The sequence below is a fragment of the Rhagoletis zephyria genome, unplaced genomic scaffold (assembly GCF_001687245.7).
Source record: "Rhagoletis zephyria isolate East Lansing unplaced genomic scaffold, Rhagoletis_zephyria_1.1 Rzeph_scaffold_07495, whole genome shotgun sequence".
Taxonomy (NCBI): Eukaryota; Metazoa; Arthropoda; class Insecta; order Diptera; family Tephritidae; genus Rhagoletis; species Rhagoletis zephyria.
The window spans coordinates 19,976-30,920 of record NW_016164578.1 but is presented as its reverse complement, the minus strand read 5'-3'; the positions used below and the strand labels follow the sequence as shown (position 1 = coordinate 30,920).

The following is a 10,945-nucleotide window of genomic DNA, read 5'->3' as shown; positions in this document are numbered from 1 at the left end:
AAATTAAATATAAAATTGTTGGAATTACAACTTTTTTTTCTGTGTGTATGCATGTGTATGTACATATTTATTACTTTATACACATTTTATTTTATGCTAAAGATTTTGGGCAATTTAGCTCCAGCAGTTACTGAGATATAAGNAAATATAAAATTGTTGGAATTACAACTTTTTTTTCTGTGTGTATGCATGTGTATGTACATATTTATTACTTTATACACATTTTATTTTATGCTAAAGATTTTGGGCAATTTAGCTCCAGCAGTTACTGAGATATAAGTAGCAGTTTTTGCATGTTTCAAAAATACCGGATTTCACTAATTTTCAATACCAACCTACATACCTTGGACTAAGAGAAATCTGACCGAAAGACAAAGAAAAAGCGGTCGAAAAAATTATAGCTGCACCACATTATGACAAGTTTTAACATATTGTATATTTTTGTTATTCAATTTTTTTTTTTTAATTTTTTATAAAAATATAGTTCTTTCTTTAATAAGTGTAAGTTTCAAACTTTATGCAATAAAAGTGCTGTATAGTGGAAAATATTCAATTCAAATTTGTGCCCATAATAAAATGAAGCATTTTTGCACGTATGGCGTTTTGCACGTCACGGATGCTTTTTCATAATTAAGACAAAAAAAAATTTATTTCCATGTTGCCTACAATGAAATTCGAACCCTGAAATCAACAAATTGTGGCACTCAGCTACGCACAGACATGTAAACATGCTTTATTTTCCCCCCCCCAGAGCATACTCAGATACGTGCGTGCTAAATTTTGGTATAAAATTATTATTTTCAAATAGGAACATTTTTAAACAAGCTGCTTAGCGTCCACCAACGCTAAGAATCGCCAACTTGGGAAAACTGAGAAATAACTTTTCTATATACTACAATCCAGACTTTCAGAAAAACTTGGTTCGATTCCCCAGAAAAAAAAAAACTGAAAATGTCGTACAGGGTAATTAATCATTTCGCAGCTATCATTGACTCCATGTTCGCTACGATCAGCAAACAAAAAATTTACGCGTTGTCCCACAAATTACTCCATGGTTTGGAAATAAAGTCGAAAAGGTAGCGCACAAACAAATTGAGACAGAAAATATTAGTGTGTTCGTTGGCGCCGGATGCTTGGACACCTGCTGGCCGCTCGACGCATCCTTTTAGCCTTTAAAAACAATCCGTTGTTCAAGCATACATATGTATGTATGTACAAACAAAAGTGGCAGTTCCTGCATGAATACGATTGCTCATTAGGGTGGTCCAAAATGCATGAGAAAAAGTAAAGTCGCAATTTTTATGCTCTCACCCCCTAGGATTGTTCTATACCGAAAAATAATATAGCCCCATTTTTTATTTTGAAATCAAAAAATATTCAGAGGTGACTCAATGCGCTCAAAGGTTTCCATGTCTGTATTTTATATGAGGAAAAAACCACTTTTCGTAGAAATGATATAGAATTCTTGAAAATCCATAATTTTCGATCGGAAAACTCGACCTAATTATTTATTTAACCATTTTTTTAAAGTAACTATATTTTATAGGTCCGCCAAAACTCCCAGAAAATTCCAGAAAATGCAATGGGGATAATTAAAAAATCTCTAGTAATAAAAAATGGTTAAATAAATAATTGGACATCGCTATTGTCAGTCCCCTGAAGACAAGCAGAGTTTTCTGATCGAAAAATATTGATTTCCAAGAATTCCATACCATTTCTACGAAAAGTTTTTTTTCATATAAAATACATGGCAAAACATGAGCGCTTTGAGGAACCTCTAAATATTTTTTGATTTTAAAATAAAAATAGGGGTATATTTTTCGATATAGGGGGTGAGAGCATTAAAATTCCGACTTTACTTATTTTGCACCACCCTATTGTTCATACGTCCAGGAACTATGTAGTTTTTTTGCAACATATTACCACTGCTTCATTTATTGGTAGAATATATGTAGCCGTGCATATGTAAATATTTGTTCTGGTTTTTCCAAAAAAACACACAATTGTCATGCGTACTACCTATGTTTTCCCATAGAGGGGTCGTCCCTCGGCAGGAAATTCAAAATCTTCGAGGGAAAATCTCTCATGAAAAAGCTTCTTATAAAAATCCAACTATCACGCGGCGGTGAATTATAGGTCCTTCCATTTGTGCATCTACGTCACGACGCACGTCACAAATTAGAGTACTTAGAAGCTCTACACAAATAATTCAAAAAAAAAAAATTAGTTGGAAAAGTTTACTTTAACCATTTTCACTCTAAAGCTGCATGAATATAGGTACATATATTTCTATATTTTTTTATGCAGACGAATGTTTCCATCAATGCGTCTTTCGCTTTCCGGCCTGGAGGATGACTCTAACTACTGTGTTTTGTTGGAGATGGTTCCGATCGGCGATTGTCGCTACAAGTTTTCTGGATCTCAATGGATGCCTGCTGGCGGCGCGGAGCCTCAGAGTCCTCAACGGATGTATTTGCACCCAGATAGTCCTGCATCTGGGGCTCACTGGCAAGCGCAACCTATTCTATTTAACAAAGTGAAACTTACCAACAACACCCTGGACAGTAACGGTCATGTAAGTATGTTTTCTTACTATCATTTCTCATAATTATTTACGTCTTTACGTCTATCCATAAACCTCCTACATATTGTCGTTTAAAGCGCACAACCTCGCAGCTGACATTTGCATGGGCGTACGTAGGTGCCTTTAAACGGCGTTGTCTATTTATTCATAACTATAGTTCACCCAAACGACTTCACCAGGGCGACGTCGTAACGGCTTCACCAAAGCGACGTCGTTTCGAGTTCACCAAAACGACTTCGCCAGAGCGACGTGTCTTCGCCCTGTGGCAAATTGGGTATGTACAGTGGGATCCCAATAATTCGAAATCGCAAGGGACCAGTCACATTTTAGGAATTGATGAGGTAATCTTTTTTTCATTATTTATGTTGCTTGAAAAAGTATGTCATCGTTGCCGTAAATTTTCTTGAAAAATTAAATGTACCAGAAGAAAATTTATTTTTCATTTCTTGGGTGTAATTTTATATGAATTTTTCATTTTTCTTAAGTACTGTATTCTATGCATCTAAACTCTACTGACCAGGAAAAAATACTCACGGAAAATTTCAAACAAAAAAGTTAACATTATAGCCCATCCCATTTCACCCAAAGGCTTAGCTGCAGTTAGGTGCTCAGATAAGTTCCAAGAATTTCAACATGGGGTGATCGGAAAAGTTAATTTTTTCTTTTTGTTCGCTTGTACTTAATATGAACTACTTCCCCCTTCAAGTTGTAATCTTCTTTTTCCAATAGGCATAAACTACAGTTAAGAACTGGTGGAAGCGAACTATTAGATAAACGTACAACTGCACAGCAAATTTCTTGGCGCTAAGAATTACAAAAGGGTTGTCACAACAAATTACGATTTATAAGAAATGAATATCCATTGTCAAAAAAATACGAATTAACCCGGGAAATTTGCGAGTTAACGTAACTTTTTCAAGAGACCAACATATTATTAAGAATTATACAGATTTTCGAATAAACAGGGTACGAATTATCGCGATTCCACTGTACATTCAATATTTATATACATACATATTTAAGTATTTAGGATATCTGCATCCTTTGAGACGTAACAATTATTAATAATAATAATATTAATAAAATAATAATAAAATAATAATAATTTATTATACACATGTATGTATTAGAGTTCAAAAACGTACATATGTACGTACATACCCAGCAGCGAATGGAATGCGTTCCGCATCGATGCCTCACCTATGTTAAGTAATGGCATTTGATTCCGCTTTCGAAGTATACATTACATTTAACATTGCGTGACATTGGCGGTAATCGATGAAAGTAATTCGAAAAACATTGATTTAGTAAGTATTTCATACATTGAAATTGATTACATTTGAGAAGCAGTTCAGGCATATTGTAATGCGATTGCATTACTTTGGTGTCGACTCTGTAGTTGGTGGCGTTCTCAGCATTTTCGCTGCTGGGTACATATGTACATACATATGTATATGTATAGTAAGAATACATATTTGTTTGCACATATGTATGTACATAAGTATGTAAGTATTGTAGGTATGTCCTTAAAAGTACATATGTATGTGCTTGGTATCACAGCTTAGAATCCATTGGCAAATGCATACAATCATAGGTACATTCATATATACATATGTACGTACATATTTGTATACTTTCTATTTACAGATTGTTTTGGCCAGCATGCACAAGTATCAACCACGCATACATGTGATACGAACTGCAGACTTAACTCAAATACCTTGGGCGCCACAACAGGCATTTATATTTCCGGAAACCGAGTTTGTAGCAGTTACGGCATATCAGGTTAGTCACAATACATACATATGCTGGCAGCCGCTATAAATGTATGTATGTATATATCGGGGCACTCTTTAGGTTTCGCGATTTTTGGAATTATGTATTTCGGGACATTACCTATTTTCATACAAAAAGTGGAGTTCACCGTCAGGTTACTAAGCAACATAATTCTGCGATTAGCTATTTATTATGCATACATAAATTTTCTTCGTAGAAATTAGTTTTTCAATTTGGTCCTGCTCTAAAGAATGCTACAGTGTCGTAGCTAGGGCTCGGAACCTCAAGCACTCAAAATTCAAAAATAAGCGCTTTAAATTAGTCAAATATACAATAAAAAAGATTTTCGTAGCATTTTATTGGCGGTAAAAAAAATAGATAACACACGAAAGAATCGATATACATACTCACGAAACTATGGACCAAATATAGTAAAACTGCGTTTTTAGTTCTTCACTCTGACGCACAGTGCTTCGCTGCCATATGAAATGTGGGCAAAAATAGAATTATGGACGGATTTAAATAAATGAAAAAATTCGCTTCTTAGGACGCTAAATTCAAAAATGCAATTTGTTTTTTTTTTTTTTGGTGCCATTCATACTTTCACTGTAACTGCAGTTTGAAGTTGAAAATTTGGGTTCTTGTGGCATTTACACAGGTAGATACTTACATATAGTTCGTTCTATTTTCAAAAGTGAGGTGCCAAATGACAGGGCTTGGCATGTAGATGTGCAATAAAGTTTTATTTTTTGAAACGGGTTGCCACCTGTTACTAATTTTATTAAAATTATTTAATAAGTTAAATGAACTAGATATTGCAATATGGGTATGAATTGAAATAGTTTTGAAAATGCTTTACTTTAAAACGACACGTAGAAGGGTTGCCACATGTTCAAAAAATCAAAAAATCAAATCATGTTTATCAATATGAGTATCAGACAAATGAAAAAATTGTACATAAATATTTAACGACAAATAAGTGAAGAGTAAAAAGATTCCTGAGTTAATTTAAGAGTCTAGTAATTTAAAAGAAATTTAATCAGAACAAATCACTGATTGGCAATGTATGTATTTGTAATAAAACAACAAATGCGATGTCGTAAGCCTTTGGTTTGACACAATTATTCTTTTAGTTTAACTACATTTGACTTGTTTTACAAAGAGGTGGCAACCCTCTTCGTAGTATTTGCAAGCTAAAACCGCCTTAAATCTCTTTCGTCTGACTCCCATATGGTGATACCTATCTATTTAAATAACCTAAGCCCTTTAGTTCCAATGGAATCTGATTTCTTAACAGGTGGCAACCCTCTACATGTAGTTAAGAATTTAACCCTTTTCATACACATTTCGATTGATACTCATCTATTAATAATTCATTTAACTTATTAAAAAATTTTAATTTAATTTTTTTAAGAGGTGGCAACTCTTTAAAAAAAATAAACCTCTACTGTCTACAGGTCAAGCTTTTTAATCTGACACTTCATTTTTGAATATAGAACGAATCGTGCAGATCTGATGGCAGATCTGATGGCACTACTTCAAAAAATGCAAAAAATTAGCAGGTTTTTATTTCTTCTTTCGAAAGCTAAAACCCCGTTCCATTTAATAAAATAATAAAAAATAACATATTTTTACATATATTTTTATATTCATAAATAAAATTGTTTTCCAGGAATACCGCAGGAACGCCCTGAGTTTAATTTTATCCCAAAATTTTGAATCCTGTAGCTCTCTACTATCTATGGTGTTATAAAAGCTTAAAACACGTAGATACTATTTAAAAAAAAATAATCAAAAATAACATATTTTTACATATGTTTTTATTCATTCCATTAAAGTTTACCATTTTTTGAAATTTTTCTGGAATACCGCAGGGACACCCTGTGTGTGATTTTTTCAAAGAACTTTGAAATTTTAAAGGTATGCTAAATTCAAATTTTTTTTTTTAAATCAATGCAATGTAGAATAACAATATGGGAACCAAATGAGAGAGACAATTCTGTATAATTTAAAAATAATAAAGTTTTTTGGTTTAAAAGGACGAATAGGAATTGAAAATGCGATTTTAATAAATTTTATCTTTTTAAGTTAATAAAGTTTGCAGGACGAAATTCGATGATGAGGTCGTGCGTATATTAGTCCTCAAGCAATAATAACAAAAAAAATATATATATTGCAAATTTTAAGGATATTTAAGGACAAATTTTGTAAAGGACATTTTCCATACACATTCGTCCTTATGCACCAAAAAATTTATTCTGTATAATTCTACAGGATTTTTTCTATACATTGCACGGAAATTTTTAAATTATTTTTTGATATTTTTAAAATTTCAAAATCCTTCTAAAAAAAGTCCTGACGCCGGAGAGAAAAACTAAGCACGCAGTTTTACTATAATTTACCTATAGTTTCGCGAATATATTAATTTTTTTGTGTGTAAATTTGCTGTAAATCAGGCAGTCCTTTTACAATCTTGTGTAAATAGAAACATTTAAAGTAAACAAGTAATTTTTAGCAAAAAAAAAAAACCGACTTAAAAAAATATATATATATCTATATATTTCATGATCCAATAATCGGATCTAAACCAAATTAGTATGGGACCACCTCTGAGACACTACCTTTCCGTTGCAAAAAGAATTATTGAAATCGGTTGAATCGTGGTGCAAAGTTATGCGGTAACATACATAAAAAAAAATAAAAAAAATAAAAAATATTCCGACGAACTGATAACCTCCTCCTTTTTTGGAAGTCGGTTAAAACATAGTTTGAGAATGTTTGCCATTTTAATTCCAGAGCTCGTGCAACCTAAATCCATTTGGCGACTTTAATGAATTTCTTACGTCATACAGAGGGAGGCAGCACTCTAAAACATTCTACAGGAATGGCTTGCAGAGTGTCTTTAGCCTCATCCTTGCGAGGACTGGATACTCGCACAGGAAGTTTTCGACGGGCCAGTGCCCTGTGCATACGGCAGTAAGTTTGTAGGTGTCTTCTTTGCTCATTCCTAAGAGAGCTTTGGATTTAAGTGGGTCGTAGGACACCCAGAACTGCCGGGTAATCCATTACGATCCTGTACCTCTGTTTGGCCTTCGAGTGATAAATTTCGGTGGCGGTGGCGAAAGTGCACAACTTCGAACTTGCACCTAATTATACTGAAATTAAATTGGCTATAAAAATGCATACCCTAAATTTTTCTAAAAATCTGATTAAAACATTAAAATTTTTATAGCAAATTTTCAAAAAATTTCTTCCTGAAAGCATTGATTTAGAAACGCTCGTAATTTTGCCGACTGTGAATGTATGCATTTTCAATATGTAAGTAGATATGTTTGTAGATACATATACATGCATACGTACATATGTACACCACAAAACGCCGGGCCCACTCAAAAGGGGCACACAAATTTACATTGGTCGTCTGAACAAATTAGCATGGAACGCCTATTATTGACCCGAAAATTGCAACCGATTCCAGCAAGTTCACGTCGAGTTTTTGTGCCAGTTAAGTAGATACATGTCTGAATGGATAATTTGAGCGCTTGCTGTGTTTTTGTTTTCCTCACTCAGGGCGCCAGTCTGAACATTTCTAATTAACCAAATCAATGTCCATTCTCTGACAGCGTTAAAATTACCAAAACTGTTATGTCATGGCTATGGCCTGACTCCTGATGGCTTGCCTCATACATACATATGTATGTGTGTGTGTGTGTGGGTATATGTGTGAACATTAAAATTTGTATTAACATACAGTTACAAACTACTATTTCAAGCGTATAGGTATATAAAGTATTAGGCCACGAATAACCAAAAGAAAAAAATAAAACCTGTAGTATTCCTATATATAGGAAGAATGAACGGCCTCAAAACTATCTCCCGACGTTGCCAGCTCGCACAGCATTTAGCTGCTGAAATTTAATGTACATATGTATCTACTATGTATATGTATTTAGGTATGTAGATACGCCACCTGACGCGTATTGAACAAAATCGTAAATTGTATTGTGTACATATATCTACACATACATGTGTACAATTATAACCTTATATGCATACAAATACATTTTGTAAATTCGCAGTTCTAATCTTTGCACTTTGCATTTCACAGAATGATCGCATCACCAAATTGAAGATCGACAACAACCCGTTCGCGAAAGGGTTCCGCGAAACAGGCCAATCGCGAAGTAAACGCAAAATGTCTTCATCGCCTTCCGATGAGGACTCAGAACAACAACATCAACCGCAATGCCATCAACAACCTGGGCGCCACCACGGAGCAAGACAACTACAATCGCAGTCACAAAGTCATTCCCACAGTCAGCGTAGTGTTGTTCTGTCGCCGACAATGTCAACAACGTTGGCAGTGACCAGCGAGTCGGGATCATCAATTTGTTCCGATAAGGCGGCGCATCCCAACAGCGACCACATCGCCTATGTAGACGTTGACATTGTGGCGAATGCCGATACAGATGACGATGGACCGCAAATTAAGCGCCTGAGATCAAATGAGTCCGCCGGGTCGATAGCATCGACACCGCTGGAGGAGATGATCGTTAATGCGCATGCGGGCAGCGAACGCGCGTCTCATTTGTTTGTGGCTGAAGAAACGAGTTTGCAACCGTCCTTATTTGAATGGTCGTCGCAGCTACCACAGCCGACGACTGCTGGTGGTGGTGTTGTCTTCGCCAACGGTGGCCACACGTCATTCATGCAACATTTACAGCAAAACATGCAATCAATGCTGCGACCAACGCTTGTCGACTTGGCTTGTACCTATTTCGGCCGATCGCAGCCCATTTATGCACAATACGGGCACCCAGCAAACGCTGCCGCCGAAGATCAAACAATGCCCGCTGCAATGCCATCAGCTCCTGAGCAATTTTCATCATGTCCCCCGCTTGTCGATTCATCGACCACTGTATATGCTGCCGAAATTCCCCCTCATTCGCTTGGCGTCGAAACTGAGGAGCCGCCGCCGCCGCGAGCCATTGATAGCGAAGAGGGGAAATCAAATTCTGCAGTGGAAGCTAATGTGACACAGATGTTCCAACTGGAGAGCATAATAAGCCATTCGCCACCCAAACGGAAAGGATTTAGCATTTCGGCGATTTTAGGAGGTGGCAGCTAGCGCAACCAGCCAACGTTCTCGAACGTTATCAGTTCTTCGACGCTAAATATTTAAAATACTTCTTGCATACTTCTATATGAATCTATTAGCTTTGTATTTATGTAGAGTTAGTCTTAGCTTATACACCTAATGTATATACATACATATGTACGAGTGTGTCTATGGTGTCTCATATCGCCTTAACTTAAACTTAAACAGGGGTATTCTTCGCGTCTGGCAAAGCCCTTGCACGGTTCACAGATTGCACGGATTGTACGGTAAAACCGGTTTTCGTATGGGCACAGCTTTGCAAACCGTGCAATCCGTGCACCGTGCAAGGCCTTTGCAAGACCCATAGAATGCCCCTAATATGTACAATAATTGCAGACGTAAAAGGGAAGTCGGGGATGCTGTTTTTATACCTACACCAAAGACACGTATACATACATAGATGTATTACTTTAGGGTGTTGGTTATTTACCGCGTTTCTTGTTTTTTGTGAGTTAACCCTAGATTTGGAGATTATCTACATTTTAAATTTAAGTATTAAACTAAAATAACTACACTGAGAAAAAAAACGCGTTGTAAGAATAAAAATTTTTTTATCTGATTACCGTTTAAAAATGTTCGTTTTTAAATCAATTGAAAAGCGTTAACAAAATGGATTTTTTCATTATACATACACTACGTATAATGCAAATATTCGAATCAAATATGCCCGTATTAAAATGAAGCATTTTCACGCGTCTCGGCAACCGTGACCCGAGGCCAACTTGACTAAATTAGTTTGGTCTATAGTGTGCATAGGCTCTTGTTGGAAACAAATATTATATACTGTTCATCCCAAATGACCTAGGATATAATTTTTAAACTATTTAAGGGTTTCCCTTAAACTGGAAAAAGCCTTGAAAACTTCGAAAAAACTCAAAACTGTCATTGGGAGGTCAATATTTGTATGAAATAAAAAAAAAACACTTTGTTCGATAAAGAAAATCTGATTTATTCGATAATGTAAAAATCAAGATTTAAAAAAAAAAAACAGTTGAAACTTTTATACGCCGAATAAATCGCAGCCTCAATTACAGTAGGGGATGCAAATATCGCACACCTAGATCTAAAGTGAGTTAACTCAAAATTCAGAGAGGGAAATATAACGGATTGTGGATTGTACAACGCAGTTAACAAAAAAAAAACAACAGGTACCTATACTAGTAGTGGTTTAGTTAATGTACATGTATATATATATAATCATGAAGAAAAAATATTCGCATTAATTGGATGTGAGTCCTATGAATTGATTTATGCAAAAAAAAAAATCGTTAGACATTTTTTTTTTTAATCGTTAGACATTTTTTTTTTTAGTTGATCGCACTTTAGATTTAGGTGTGCGAAATGTAAACTGACTGTCGCGTGGATCTAATTGTATCTATGTATATGTACATTCATGAATGGCAATATGTACATGCATAAAAACATAC

The 10,945-nt window shown here is 35.2% G+C and overlaps 1 protein-coding gene across 1 annotated transcript; it reads left to right on the top strand.

Annotated features, from left to right (window-relative positions):
* Nucleotides 1–2,310: 2,310 nt before the first annotated feature.
* On the top strand, nt 2,311–9,710 carry LOC108374239 (T-box transcription factor TBX3-like). Its single transcript, XM_017630219.1, has 3 exons — nt 2,311–2,575; nt 4,232–4,369; nt 8,469–9,710. Exons 1-3 carry the CDS (start codon nt 2,312–2,314, stop codon nt 9,486–9,488), a joined length of 1,422 nt encoding a protein of 473 aa, XP_017485708.1. The 5' UTR covers nt 2,311; the 3' UTR covers nt 9,489–9,710.
* The last annotated feature ends 1,235 nt before the right edge of the window (nt 9,711–10,945 follow it).

What these genes read in the sequence shown, in the direction of transcription:
- LOC108374239 (XM_017630219.1), top strand. Translation starts at nt 2,312, where the DNA reads ATGTTTCCATCAATGCGTCTTTCGCTTTCCGGCCTGGAGGATGACTCT. An exon ending in CCCTGGACAGTAACGGTCAT is followed by an intron (nt 2,576 to 4,231) that starts GTAAGTATGTTT and finishes TTCTATTTACAG; the next exon opens with ATTGTTTTGGCCAGCATGCA. An exon ending in TAGCAGTTACGGCATATCAG is followed by an intron (nt 4,370 to 8,468) that starts GTTAGTCACAAT and finishes TGCATTTCACAG; the next exon opens with AATGATCGCATCACCAAATT.